The sequence below is a fragment of the Rattus norvegicus genome, chromosome 10 (genome assembly GCF_036323735.1).
Source record: "Rattus norvegicus strain BN/NHsdMcwi chromosome 10, GRCr8, whole genome shotgun sequence".
NCBI classification, from domain to species: Eukaryota; Metazoa; Chordata; class Mammalia; order Rodentia; family Muridae; genus Rattus; species Rattus norvegicus.
In genome coordinates this window covers 87003345-87017746 of record NC_086028.1, presented here as the reverse complement: position 1 = coordinate 87017746, position 14402 = coordinate 87003345, and the positions used below count along the sequence as shown (strand labels likewise).

The following is a 14402-nucleotide window of genomic DNA, read 5'->3' as shown; positions in this document are numbered from 1 at the left end:
GGCTCGCTAATGAGCATCACTAGAACAGGGTCCATGCTTATTGAGATACCTGAGAAGGGAGGGTCTGTGACGCACTTGGGCAGCAGCAGAATCGGGGGTGGGGTTCAGGGGGGTGGGGGGCAGGGCCTTATATAATCCCAGGCCCATACTAGGTATTGAGCTGTTAAAACAGGTGATGCAGGAGGGGTCTGAGAGAATCCAGAAGAGAAAGATGTGGCAGTAATGGACTCAGGACACATGACCTTGGAAAGGAGAAGAGTTTACCGAGTCCTCAAGCCTCTTTCTTCCTAGGTGTCATATTTTCCACTTAGGAGAGGGGCCGAGAGATTTCCAGTCCAGACGGGAAGAGCGGGCAGGGCTGGGGACCCTCAGTCTCAGCCTCCAGGAAGACACAAATCCTAGGAAAAGCCTCTCTTGGTCACATCAGTCAGAATGGGGGACCAGTGAGTCATTTTGCATTAACACAGGGCATCAGCTCTGGGTTGGGAGCCTTGTGTTAGCATGGTCTAGGGATGATACCTGAATGGGGCAGTATGGGGATAGGTTTGGAACCAGAATAGTATTCCAAAACAGTTTAGGAATACACAATGGAAGAAAGCAAGCCTCTAGAATAATCTCTCAGAAGCCAGAGGAGCACAACTTGTTTCCAAAGGTCTTGTACAGGAAAATCTGTAGCCTGAGGAGGTAGCCAGTCGGTGAAGTTCCCTTATCTTGCAAGTACAGAGGCCTTAGCTTCATCCTCGGAACCCATGTGTACTGGCTGGTTGTGTGTTTCGACTTGACACAAGCTAGAGTCATCACAGAGGAAGGAGCCTCCCTTGAGGAAATGCCTCCAGCTGTAGGGCATTTTCTCAATTAGTGATCAAGGGGGGAGGGAGGGCCCAGCTAGTGGTGGGTGTCACCATCCCTGGGCTGGTGGTCTTGGGCTGGTTGAGGGCTGGAGAGATGGCTCAGCTGTTAAAGGCTAGGCTCACAACCAAAAATATAAGAATGTAGGTAGGTTGAGCAAGCCAGTAATCAGCATCCCCCTACACACACACACACACACACACACACACACACACACACACACACACCATGGCTTCTGCATCAACTCCTGCTTCCAAGATGAATTGTGATCTGGAAGTGTAAGCCAAATAAAGCAATTGGTCATGGTGTTTTTGTTGCAGGAATAAAACCCTAACTGAGACATCATGTAAGGAAAGCTGGGCTTGCTGGTGCATGCTCCCTACCCTAGCACTAGGGAGTCGGATGTAACTAGCTACCCTGGAATGGGACTGTTCATAAACATAGTGCCTGGCACAGGGACACAGTCCCAGCCTGAGAGGTAGAGGCAGGCAGATCTCTGTAAGTTTGAGGCTAGCCTGGTCTACATAGTGAGTTCCAGGACAGCCAGGGCTACCCAGTGAGACTCTGTCTCAAAATAAAATACAGTAAAAAAAAAAAAGTACCCAAGGAAGAACACCCAAGGATGTGCTTTGACCTCCACACACGTGTGCATAAACTCCACATACAAAATCAAATACTTGGTGGGATGTGAAACACCAGCACCCCTCACTTCTCTGTCCAGGAATAGCTCTTTCCCTTCAGCATGGCTAAATAACAATTTATTGTTAGAAATCTTTTACATTTGTTGGTTTATACACTTCGATCTCAGTTTTGTTGGTACATCTTAACCCTGGCTACCCAGGAGGGAAAGCTCGGTGACAACAGACTTCCTCTCCCTCCTTGTATCCCCAGGCTAGTTGGACAGTACTGGCACCATCGTTTCCTTGCATCCTTACTTCAAATTCAGCCTTACTTCCCCAACCACGTGGCCTTTCGCCAGCAAAGGATGGCTTCAGAGAACACATGTTTCTGCTCTCCCACAACACAGACATCTCTACCTGGGGTTCAGTAAAAAACTGGGAGTTACCTGTGGCTTGGCTCCAGTGTAGTGACGGGCAAGGAAGGAAAAAATCTGGTGAATCTGTCACTCTTCACAGTCACATCCCAGAGGACGGCAGAGGCCTCGGGAACCGAGTGGGCCTGGTGCAGAGAATATACGAGAGCCCCACAGCGTTGGCCTGATATCAATAGCTTATGTCCTTCAGGCTTTCTGAACAGAGCCCCTGGGCCTACTCAACTGCCTGTCCTGTGTCCACTCACACAGGCTTAGACATTTTCCTTTAATAAAGACTACCTCAAATGGCTCTGCCTTTGCTCTAAGGTAGACCAGATGGCTCCCCCTCAGCTACTTGGCTTCTGCTGTGAAGACAGCATTAGAGCTGTTCTACAGAGAGGTTTAGATGCTGTAATCTGCCTTCCTAGAAACCAGGGACAGTGTCCTGAACCAGGAAGGATGAGGACCATACTGTCCACCTTTCACTGAGAGAACCAGGCCATCACCATCATTATCAAATGGCCAAAGCAGAACAGCACAGGAGAACATTTATAGTCACCTAAGACGACCGCGGACACAGCACTGGATGTCCGGAAAGCCACTTATTACTGAGAGGAAAACTTGAAAAAGATCCATCCATGTTGTGAAGTGTAGCTAGAACTACATTCCAACTGAAGACCCACCCGGGTGGAGCTGGGTAACCAACATGCTCAGTCCCAAGACAATGTCAAGTTAGCCATTCTTCCACACACAAACCACGATGACATAACATCCTGTCTGCACGATGACACTCATCACAAGTGATTCCTGGGGATCTGAGGACTCAGGAACTAGGACATTGTTACAGGAGCTCCATGCGCTGAGGGTGTTAGGGGAAGGCACAGACAAAAGCAGGACGTTTCCTTCAACACAGTCACTACTTTCCTAGAGCTCCATGGAGCGGAGCTGCAGACCCGCTTGCAGGTGCCTGGTGTAGAAGGGCAGCAGACAGATCAGGCTGGGCGAGGGAGCTCCAGATGGGGCATTGACATGTTTTCTCTGCAGTCCACATATTCGAAGCTCTCGAAGGGTAGCTGTTGTGGATGGGTCAGGTAGGAGCAGGTCAGAGCACCCCTGGAGGGGAAGTAGGGCTTGTTGTAAAGTCTGGAGGGAAAGCATAGCTTTGGCCTGGTTCTACAGAGTGTGTGAGGCTGGTTTCCTAAGATCTTCCTCCCACTTCCTTCTGCTCCCTGCTCTGCCAGGACACTGAGGCAGCTGCCTCACCTGTGTTCTGGAAGCTCCAGACAGGGTGCATGAGCAGGATCTGTATAAGATAAGTAAGATCCGGAACAGGCCCTAGGACTTGCTAATCTCCGGAGCTAACACAGACTCATGATATCAGCTACCAGGGCTCTTTCTCTACTTGGTGAAATACAGCTAAGGCGAGACTGAAGTGGGAGTGGGGACATAGGAATTCCACAGCATACTTACTGGATATTCACAAGGATATGGTGGACTCTGATTTTCGGCCATGTACAGATTTTGCTGAGAGAGAGAGAGAGAGACAGAAAGAGAGACAGGCAGACAGACAGAAGAGATGAGACACTGAGCTTTGTTTTACAGTGAGCAGATGGGGGTCAGGAAACTCAAAGAGGGGACTGACTTACAAGTTACAATGCACACATTTTCTTGCCTCCCACCAGGAGCCTCTCAGATGTCACCCTTAGCCCTTAGACTCTAGGATGAGCCTGGCCATCCATGTTCCTGGCCCAGGCACATGCTGACCTCTCCCTTGGCAGAAAACTAGATATTATTCTTCTACAGAGATTCAAAGAGTCCAACTCCCATAAAGATTAACAAAAGTCCACCCTATTCTAATCCACGTCCAACAGGAAAAGGCTGTGTGGACTTTTACCCTTGCACATTGCAGTCCTAGCCACAAGAGGGCAGTCCTGAGGCAGGTTCCTGAGTCTGAAGCAACCAGGAAACCAGGAATCATAAAGTGGAGACTTTTAAATTTTAAAAATACATTTAGTAGCTGGGTGGTGGTGGCTTGCACCTTTAATCCAACCATTTTGGAGGCAGAGGCAGGCAGATCTCTGAGTTTGAGGTCAGCCTGGTCTAAAGAGTAAGTTCCAGGCTGGAGAGATGGCTCAGTGGTTAAGAACACTGAATGTGGGGTTGGGGATTTAGCTCAGTGGTAGAGCGCTTGCCTAGCAAGTGCAAGGCCCTGGGTTCGGTCCCCAGCTCCGGGGAAAAAAAAAAAAAAGAACACTGAATGTTCTTCCAGAGGTCCTGAGTTCAAATCCCAGCAACCACATGGTGGCTCACAACCATCTGTAATGATGCCCTCTTCTGGTGTGTCTGAAGACAGCTACAGTGTACTTATATATAATAAATAAATAAATCTTTAAAAAAAAAAAAAAGAGTAAGTTCCAAGACAGCCAGGGCTACACAGAGAAACCTTGTCTCAAAAAACAAAAACAACAACAACAAAAACATTGAGTGTAGGCACACTCAAGTAATGGCATAAGTGTGGATATCAAAGGACAATTGTGGGAGTGGGTTCTCTTTCTCTTCCTATCATGCAAAGCTAGAAGATTAAACTCACGTCACGGTGGCAAACACCTTTACCTCACCAGCCCTTCGCTTAATATTAACTGGGTTTTTAAACCAAGAAAGGATAGGAAGAGAGGAGACTAAGGGATACTCACTATGTGTTTTCATCCAAAATCCTGCTGGCAACTTCGTAAGGCATCTGTCAACCAAAGAGGCACAAGGTGAGCTGCATCTGAGGCTGCCCCCTCTCCAGTACCACATTACACGCCCGTGTGTAGGGCTGGCCAGGAAGAGGGAAATTACCTGCTTACTGGCTAAAGGGCCAATGTGCAGGCGGAGACTGCTGGTAACCTGGCCTACCACAGAGGTCTGGTGGAGCACCTCGGCCGTCAGCTGTGTCACTGTGACGGGATAGAAGTTGCTGTTGGTGATGTTCAGGACATTCTGGAGATGACAGCAAGGAGAAGTGTAATCTTAATTTTTTCAAAACTTTTTTTTTAAGATTTATTTATTTATTATATATAAGTACACTATAGCTGTCTTCAGATACACCAGAAGAGGGCATCGGATCTCTTTACAGATGGTTGTGAGCCACCATGTGGTTGCTGGGAATTGAACTCATGACCTCTGGAAGAGCGGTCGGGTGCTCTTAACTGCTGAGCCATCTCTCCAGCCCTAAAACTTTTTTTTTTTAATTTTATTTATTTGATGTATGTGAATACACTGTCACTGTCTTCAGACACACCAGAAGAGAGCATCAGATGTCATTACAGATGGTTGTGAGCCACCATGTGGTTGCTGGGAATTGAACTCAGGACCTCTGGGAGAGCAGTCAGTGCTCTTAACCACTGAGCCATCGCTCCAGCCCTCAAAACTTATTTTTAATGATGGCTTTAACTTCCCTTGTAGCCCACCATCCACCAGAGAGGTAGTGGAAAAGAAAGGATACGGAGCAACCAGAAAAGGATACGGGGAGTGGACCTGTTTAGAAAGGTTCTTTGGAGCAACTCCCATCTGTGTTGCCTAGAAGCCAGCAGTTCAGTTCACAGGTCAGCAGCAGCTCGATCCACTCGCAAACACCTCACGGATACACCAGCAGTCCAGTTTGGTAGAGTTAGCAACAGCAGTGACATGACTTAGCAAGACAGCCAGGCCTGAGCCTTGGCTCAAGTCAGTAGGATGGACCAACTGGAACACCAGGAGAAGTTCCCGGCCATGCCTCTTCCAGAGAAACAAAAATTAGCGTAGATATGAGACCCACAAGCCTCGCACAGCTAGCTGTACCAGCAAACGAAGCTCGGCCTCTGTCATTCCGTGGAGTCCTATTTATACTCTTTCCAAACATCATGTGTTCCCCATGTCTCTTCCTTTAGTTCGTGTATCTAATCAGCCCGAGTCCTTGAAGTGGCCAGAAACTGCAGCACACCACCAGAAAGTTTTTTGGTCCATTTCTATGTATGGTGTCCTGACAAATGCAGTTCAACTATGCAACGTAAGGCGGACCAACGCATGAGTGTTGTTAGCAAAGGATAGTTCATCATGTGTCCTTTCACATGCTTGCTTTAGCAGAACACCCTCTCTCCTGTGTCTGCTTCAGTGAAACGTCCCTTCATGAGTCTGCCTTAGCCTTTTACATCTGTGTCCACTTTAACCAAATGTTCCTTCACACGACATGCAACCACTTCCCAAAGAATCCTTGACTTTCCACTTCAGAGAAGAAACGGTGACGATGGCTCCCCATGGAAGGGAGAAGACAAGCAGCAGCCTGTCTCTTTGGCCTGAGTCCCATCCTACCCTTTTTTGGCCTCAGGTACAAAGGACTCTGAAGGCTCTTAAAGGCAAAGGTCACTTTTCAGGAGTGACTGGGTTGGGTTCTGTGGTGCACCCCTACAGTTCCAGTTATTCTGGAGACTGAGAGGGTCACTTGAGCCCAGGAATTTAAGACTCAACTTAGGCAACACAGTGAGAACCTACTCATTAAAGTTGCTGGCTCAGGATCCACGAATGTGTGTGTGTGTGTGTGTGTGTGTGTGTGTGTGTGTGTGTTAAGACAAGGTTTTTCTGTTATAGCCCTGACTGTCATGGAACTCACTCTTGTAGACCAGGCTAGCCTTGAACTCACAGAGATCTGCCTTTCTCTGTCTCCTGACTGCTCGGATTAAAGGTGTGCACCCCCACCACCTGGCCAGATTTTAAAATAATTTTTATGTGCCTTGGTGTTTTGCCTGCACGAGTTTCTGTGTGAGGATGTCAAATCACTTGGAACTGGATTACAGGCAGTGTGAGCTGCCTCATGAGTGCTGGGAACTGAACCTGGATCCTCTGGAAGAACTGCCAGAGGTCTTAATTGCCAAACCATTTCTCCACCCCTCCAGTATCCAGTTTTACCCTGCTCTATTTCTCACCATTTTTTTTTTCTCTATTCTTCCCTGTGATCGATCTGGCCCAGATTCTGATTCTCCACTGTTTGGAGTCCCAATGCCATACAATCTACTACGGGACTCATGTTGCCTTGGAATCTTCTGCATGCCACAAGATCCTTGGTACCCACACCATAGGCTACACAGAGGTGTTTGGGGGGAAGAAAGTGGGGGTGGAACGGGGAGCAGCTACCACATACCGTCATGTTGAGCTGTACATGAGTTTCATCGAAGGCGACTGTAGAGGAGTTGAGGCCTACAGGATGCACAACAATGTTCCGTGGATACAGGAAAAAGATGGTGAGGGAGAAAATCAGCAGGCAGATGGTCACGGCCAGGAACACAGAGAGCTTCCTGTGGGAAAGCATACCACCACCCCCACGAGGGAAATATGAACACCAAGGAAACTTGGAGGGGATTCAGTCCCCTCTTCCCCCTCTCCAGACAACTGGGTTTCTCTTGCACATAGCTGGCAACGGCACTCTTAGCACTCTAGCTGTGGTTTAGCACGGGATTGGAACAACCTGGCTTCCACTCCCAGCTCTCTATCCCCATGGACACGACGCAAGTGACACTACTTAACCTCTTCAAAGCCCAGGATAAAGTGGAGATAATTGTATCTGTTTCACAGAATTTCCTATGGTCAACGGAGGAAAAAAAATTACTAATCCCCTGTTCCTGGCGCACAGCAGGATCTCAATGAATGCTACTATCACTACTGGGAGCTGGTCCATGATTATTTGAGAGCTCTGAGTTTTAATATTTAATTAAAGTCAAAACTTTGAATGGGATACCTTTTGTGCACGCTGTTCAATCGGAGATATGAATTAAAAGAGACAGAACTCAGCATTTTATGAGGGACACTCCTTGTTTCTAGTTTTATCACAGAGGGATGCTTGTGGGCGTTAGTTCGCTCATACCATGTGAGGCCTGGAGTTTGAACTCAGGTCATCAGGCTTGGGGGCAAGCACCTCTACCTGCTGAGCTATCTCTCGGGATAGTTTCGACTTTTTTTGCAGTGGCGGGGGAGGAGGTGTGCAACAGCTCTCAGGTGGAAGCTGAGGGTCTTTGGAGGGGGTGACACTGATTTATGTTTAATGGATGCTGACCACATGCAGAATCATGGGCACCAGACTGAAGCCCAGGGCTGCTTCTGAGGTTCCAAACTGTTCCAGAAGAGATCTGAGCAGCTGGTTTTCAATCTCTCTTAGGAAGAACGGAAGATCTACACTGCAATAGCAAAGGGAGCGGCGACCAGGGGGATTGGTTCTCTCGTGGAAGGATTCACACAGCCATGAAATGGCCTTAACTTATACCTACTATAATCTATGCTGCCTTATTTTTTGTTATATTTTGACTGACATGTAAGTGTACATATTTATGGGGTATGATATTCCAATATGTTGCCTACATTATGAAATAAAGTTTATTAGCAAAACTATGACATGTATTTATTGCTAAAGATCAAACCTGTGGCCTCTTGCATACTGGCTAAGCAAACACACTATCAGTGAGCTACAATCCCAGTCGCTAATACGATCATTCTTAACCAAGGACGATCCTTGGAAACACATTCATATAAATTTGAGCATAATGGGACGCAGGCTTCTAGATGAAAACCAATGGGAGGAAAAGTCAGATCAAAAGAGGAGAGACAGGTGAGGCAGCCCCTAAGGATATATAAAGCTCACGTGCGTCTGGGCTTCAGCCTTTGGTCTCCATAAGGGATGAGGGCCACCAGCTGCTTCTCTAGCTCTGCAGAGGGAAAGAGAGTGAGAGAGAATGCCAAGAAGTGCCTGTGACAAATATGTCCTATGCCAGCCTCCCCCGAGTATCCCTCTATCCCATCTAGCAGTGGCAGAACACGATGCCTCTGTCCCACAGCAGGCTTGAGAACACCATCAACATTGAAGTTGACCCCCTAGCTTTCAGCTCAAAGAGGAATGTGACTGCCATTACCAGGTATGAAGAAACACTGAGTCACTAGGAAAGTCAGAGGTGTCCCATTCCTTTGTTGAGGTCATTTTTAACTTCCTAAACCCCAAGACACTGGCTCGAGGAACAAACAAACAAGCCACTTTCCGCTAGAAGCTGAGGAACAGAACCACGGCACAGCCTGGATATTTTTTCTTGGTCAGCCTCAGACTCAGCAGGTGAGGTCTCTCTACTCCAGGAGCTTCAGAGGGGCAGGTCTGCTCACTCCCTGGTTTCTAGGATATTTCCAGAGCCTTGGGCTACTCACCTTGGGGGATCTCCCCATTGCCTTGGCAGGTAGGACAAGTCACAAAGCTGGTACTCGCAGCCTTTTCACAAGGCACACAGGAGTGTGATGGTTTTCTGTTACCAGTGCTGAAGTAGTTGGCAGCCTTGCTGGCCATGGCGGGGTTATCAGGTAGGATAGACTTGTCCTCATCCTTCTGAGAGGTGAGCTGGGAGAATGCCTTACCCATAGTTCAGTGGGATTTTTCACTAAGAAATAAAACAAGGTTTCAGAGCTCTCAGCCTATTAGCATGGATGCCAGCTTTTAAGGTTTTAAGATTGGCAAGAAGCCCTATCATTCTCTAAGCAAGCTTTTGCTTAGGGAAGAAAGGTTTGGGCGGTGCCCTGAGGCTTTTTTTTTTTTTCTTTTTTCGGAGACCGAACCCAGGGCCTTGCGCTTTCTAGGCAAGCTCTCTACCACTGAGCTAAATCCCCAATCCCGCTTTTTTTTTTTTTTATTTTTTTTTTATTTTTTTTTTAAAGAGTTCAATTCAGAGAAAACCAAAAAAAAAAAAAAAAAGCAGAAGTTATTTCAATTTAAGGGACTTCTGTAAGTGAATGTATAATTTTTCTTTAAACCAGGAAAAGCTGAGCTGTTATTTATTTCCAAGAAAGGGAAGCTGAGTAGGACTAGGAGCAGGAACCATAGCAGTCGCTAAGGGTCCTTTTGTCTTTCCTAATCAAGTGATTACTCTGTAGAAATCTCAGAGCACCAGGGAAGATATGCCTGAAGTCCGCTTGGGAGTGTGGAAGGCAGCTCCCATTCGGGAGTCCGGCTGGAAAAGTAGGGTTTCTTAAGAGGTGAGAACTGTGGCTAAGAAACCCTGTGAAACTGGACTGGGAGGGAGCCTAGATCTGCATTGCTTTCTGAGATCTTGGGAGTCTGTTCTTCATTAGGAAAGGTCAAGGTTAAATCTGAACTTTCCCCCGAAACCCTGAGGAGTAGGGGCTGGGATGAAGTGGTAGCTCATTAGGTCACATTCAGGTCTTCCTGGGCTAAAATAAAGACCCTCACTCACCTGATTTAGATCAAGGATTCCAGGCTCTTCTCGGCAGCAAGATTGGGTTTTCTGGAATGCTCCTTTGGGAGAAGGGCCTCTAGGGTAGGGTGGAGGCCATCAGCTCCCTTTAGAGAGACCTGAGAGAGTGAATGTGCCGAAGGTAGGGAGTAGGGACTCTTGCCTACCGGGAGGGTCAAGTCCCCTCTTTACTAGGAGACTCTGCTATGGTGGGCAAGGAAGGAAAGGTAGGACTTCACGGAGGAAGGATTTAAATCCCACCACACTGGCCGTTAGTCAAATTTGGGGACTATGTTTTGGGCGCCAAGAAAGTCCAAACATCTCTGGATTCTTGCTTTGTAAAGGGAAAAAAGATGGGGTCCTGGGGACGCCTTACCAGAAGTTGACAACGCCCTCAGCATAATCGAAACTGCGGGAGCAGCACGTTTATCACAGGCTCAGAGTCCGAGCCAGGCTCGGCCCCGCCCCTCGGCCCCGCCCCCTCCTTCTGAGCGGCGGCATACGCTGCCGGAAGACGCTTCCGGCTTCCAGGACAAATGCTGCTATCACAAGGACCAAAACTAGTCCAGGTAAGAGTTTCAAAGAACTTGTATTCACAATTCTTTTTTTTTTTTTAAAGATTTATTCATTTATTATATGAGTACACTGTAGCTGTCTTCAGACACACCAGAAGAGGGCATCGGATCTCTTTACAGGTGGTTGTGAGCCACCATGTGGTTGCTGGGAATTGAACTCAGGACCTCTGGAAGAGCAGTCAGTGCTCTTAACCGCTGAGCCATCTCTCCAGCCCGTATTCACAATTCTTTAAGTGACTATGTGCAAGTACAACGGAACGAACAAGTGGACCCAGATGGTCAAGACAGGTCCAACTCCAAATCCACTCAATTACCCACACCATGCGGCTGGCTCTCTCTGCCTTTACCCCAAACCCCATGAAAACGTTTTAAACAAGAAACAGCCTGGTTGGTTGCAGTTTGAATTGTGGTTTATTTAGAAGCATTCAAGAGTTAGACTGTAAATAAACATATTATGAATAATTAAAATCGCCATTTATTATAAATACCAACTAAGTTAAATAATACTATTTCACCTATCTTTCCCCTTTGAACTGGAGTCCAGATTCCTTCTCTCAAATTCTTACCAGGAGTAAAATCTTTAGTGTTGTGACCTCTGTACCCATCTGTACCCAAAGTGCCCTTTTATAAACTAAATGAGACCTAGAACTCTGAAAGGAAGCTTCTTCCCACTTACTGTAGTGGTAAACTGACCTTTCTGTGGGTTAGCCCCCAAGCACTACTTCTTGCTCTTGGCTGGACACCTCAGAAGGGGATTACACACATTCGAGACGTCACCAGCATGTGTGTCCCCTCCTTCGCACCGTAACCTTACTGATGTGAATATTTACACACACCTGTCCTCCTTACCATCTGCTGTGACAGAAAAAAAGATGATGTTAACGTTCCCTTTCTCCAACAGGTGGGTTTCCCCCTCTTTATAGGACTAGCAAAATATTTCACACTACCCAGGATTTTTCCTTAAAAAATGTATGCAGAGTTACTTTGACAGACGCTGTCCAGTAGGTGCTGTGGGTTAACCAGCATGCCTGCCATCCTTCCAGGTTCCTGCCAGGTCTTCTGAAAGCAAAGTGTTACTTATTTACTAAGTCTTTTAGGGACATGACTTTCTTGATCTGCTGTCTTTACATAGCTATGAAGCTTGGGGTTGGTTATAGAAATTAGAATAATTCTTGAAAACATTCAAGGTTAATCTTTAAAAAACAGAAAAACCAAACTAACATTTAACAGCCCATTAAAAACATCCACATAAACCAAAGGAAAATACTCAACTTCAATACAAGCAGAAGGAGAAGCAGTCTACAGGAAGTCCAAGTTACACGCTTCCACATACTACAGCAGAGAGAGTTCTGTCCAGATCAGTTGAAAACTGTCTTCCTACCATTCATCCATTTCTAAAGTGAAAATTTAAGTTCTGGCCTTTGATTGCTCCAAAAAATACTGTAACAGGTACGGCTTTGACAATTCAGGGACGCTCGACATAGATTCATCAGATTAAAAAGCAAGCAAGGGCTTCCACCCACACCTCAATGACATGACGGCACAGACCACCTCTGAGCGGCAGGCAGTTATTTAATACGAGGCCAGTCCTCAATAGCGGTGGCTGTACCAGTCGTTGTTGTTCACTTGGAGGAGCTCTGTCACAACCTGCAGGATATTGTGATTGTGTTTTCTCAGCAGTCTTAGGTTCAGCTGCCTGTCGCAGAATCCCATTTCAAAGAGATGGGCCATCAGGGCTGCGGTCTGATCTTCAGAAATGACGGGCTGTGCAAAGACAAGGAGACATTTTTCTGTATAATTTGCTTCTTTGCAAATTTGTATCACACTGTCATCCTAGTCTTTCCTCCTTATTCAAAGTGTTAGGTAATTAGATGCAAGGACACAACTTTTCAACAAGTCATGGGGTCGAGAGTGCCCCTGACCATGTGTGTGTAACTGAAGGAGAGGGTAACCGAGGAGGACAATGCTTCAGGGGACTTGCTGCAAGCAGCACGCTCAGCAGCCCTCAGACCTGTGATCCCAGCCTGGGGAAGAGCAGAGGTTTGGGATGAGCCTCGGCTACAGAGTGAGCCCTCGTATCCAAGCCCCCAAACAAACAGAAACCACCCATCTTCAGCCAAGTAAAAACTGAAGATGACAAGAAGCCTTGAAGACTTTGTTAACATAAAACTGTGGTGATGGAGCAGATGTGAGCAAGACTTCCAGAAACTGGCATGGGACATCAAAACTTCACCAGCCATATAAGTAAGTCTTTTTGACTTTTTACTCTCAAAATAGAAATGATCTCAAAAAGAGGATGCTAACACCCATTTACAGAAACACCCCTCCCATTTTTGAGACAGTCTCTCTAAATAGTCCTGGCTGTCCTCAAACTTGCTATGTATATTAAGATGTTCTTGAACTCAGAGATGTGGCCTCATCCTCACATATGCTAGACATATATTTTGTAACTGAGCTGTAACCCCTACTCTCCCTCTTTCTGCCTGTTTTAGAACAGCCTAACACCCACCACCCTTGACAGATTTAATGTTTGTACTTCTCTCTCCTCTGTCTCTGGTTTTTGAAACAGAGTCTGTGTTCCTGACTGTCTTGGAACTTGTTTTGTAGACCAGGTTAGCCTCAAACTCACAGAGATTCTCCCCAGTGCTGAGATTAAAGGCTGGTACCACTGTGCCTGGCACATTTTTTTCTCTTTATCATCTTTCCTCTCATCTGTACTGATAACATGTTTCATTGCTGGGCTTGCCAACCTTGTTTGTCTTGTAAACAACTTCTTCTGCCTTATGTAGACTAGTGTTTACCTTTCTCCCCCATGTAGCTAGCAAGGCATACTTCAATTGTCAAATTCCTCACCATCGGATCACAGCTCTCTGCAGCATTTAGCACTGTTTACTGACCCCTTATAAACCTCCCCAAGTCCCAGCAGTGGCCCTGTTTCCTCTAACGTTCACTTTTAGTAGCCTTCTGCTGCCCTCAGGCCAAACCTCTCGTCTGTAACGGAAGTGTACAGACCCAACTGCACGCTGGCCGGCTTTATTTTAACCTGGATAAGTTGTAAACAACACTAAGCAAAACTGACAAGGTTTGTTCCTATTCAAGTAATAAACTTTCTTTTTAACTTGGGGGGTGCATTTATTATCTTTTATGATGTGTTTGTGTGTGGGATGCTCATGTGGATGTCAGAGGAGTCAGTTCTCTCCTTCTAGGGATTGAGCTCTGGTAGTCAAGACTTGGCAGCAAGCACCTTTACTCACTGAGCTCGCACTGGCCACACTTTCTCATTGTAATGCATACTACCGAGTACCTAAGCTAAAGCTTGAGATTTATCCTTGAGCTCGTTTTAATCACTTAGTCACTGCCAAGTCCTGATGCTCCTATCTCTTTTATGTTAATGGAGGTGTTGAGCCACATGCCTTTAGCCCCAGCTCTCAGAAGCAGGTGAATTTGTGAGTTCAAGGCTAGCCTGGAGATATTTAGAGAGACTGTTCCAAAAACAAACAAACCCAACTCCCCCCACCCCCACAGACCCTTCCTATGCCTTAAAAACCCCAGCACTTAAGAGTTGGTCTTTTCTCTTCAGATCAAATTCATCACCCACTCACTTTCAACTCTTACTAGCTAGCTACTCTGTCTTTCAAAGGAGAAGACAAGACCCTGTCACTGAACCCAGTGTGCTGTTATTAAACTACATCTGTACCCTTTTTATGA

At 46.6% G+C, this 14402-nt stretch overlaps 2 protein-coding genes and 1 long non-coding RNA gene across 29 annotated transcripts in view; 1 reads left to right on the top strand and 2 right to left on the bottom strand.

The window, feature by feature from the left end:
* Positions 1-1585: 1585 nt before the first annotated feature.
* On the bottom strand, positions 1586-10603 carry Tmem106a (transmembrane protein 106A). 7 transcript variants are annotated; one of them, XM_063268744.1, is made up of 9 exons: positions 10496-10603; positions 10120-10198; positions 9083-9309; positions 8532-8595; positions 7041-7194; positions 4724-4864; positions 4576-4619; positions 3353-3406; positions 1586-2995 (listed from the first exon to the last, which is right to left on the bottom strand). In XM_063268744.1, exons 3-9 carry the CDS (start codon positions 9288-9290, stop codon positions 2875-2877), a joined length of 786 nt encoding a protein of 261 aa, XP_063124814.1. In that variant the 5' UTR covers positions 9291-9309; positions 10120-10198; positions 10496-10603; the 3' UTR covers positions 1586-2874. The 7 variants fall into 7 exon arrangements, with proteins under 7 accessions (XP_063124814.1, XP_008766200.1, XP_063124811.1 ...); XM_008767978.3 differs by having other exon boundaries at positions 1586-2955; positions 10120-10238; positions 10496-10593; XM_063268741.1 differs by having other exon boundaries at positions 1586-2955; positions 10496-10571.
* LOC134480878 (uncharacterized) overlaps positions 9721-14402 on the top strand; it is a 25378-nt gene continuing 20696 nt past the window's right edge. Inside the window, exons 1-2 of the long non-coding RNA XR_010055813.1 lie at positions 9721-9901; positions 10464-10688. This is a non-coding gene — a long non-coding RNA (uncharacterized LOC134480878). The remainder of the gene's footprint in view (positions 9902-10463; positions 10689-14402) is intronic.
* Nbr1 (NBR1, autophagy cargo receptor) overlaps positions 11083-14402 on the bottom strand; it is a 28641-nt gene continuing 25321 nt past the window's right edge. For 19 of the 21 annotated variants that reach the window (XM_017597321.3, XM_063269136.1, XM_006247324.5 and 16 more), the window contains one exon: positions 11087-12458. In XM_017597321.3, the coding sequence (XP_017452810.1) occupies positions 12285-12458 (174 nt within the window). In that variant the 3' untranslated portion in view covers positions 11087-12284. 21 annotated transcript variants of the gene reach the window in all.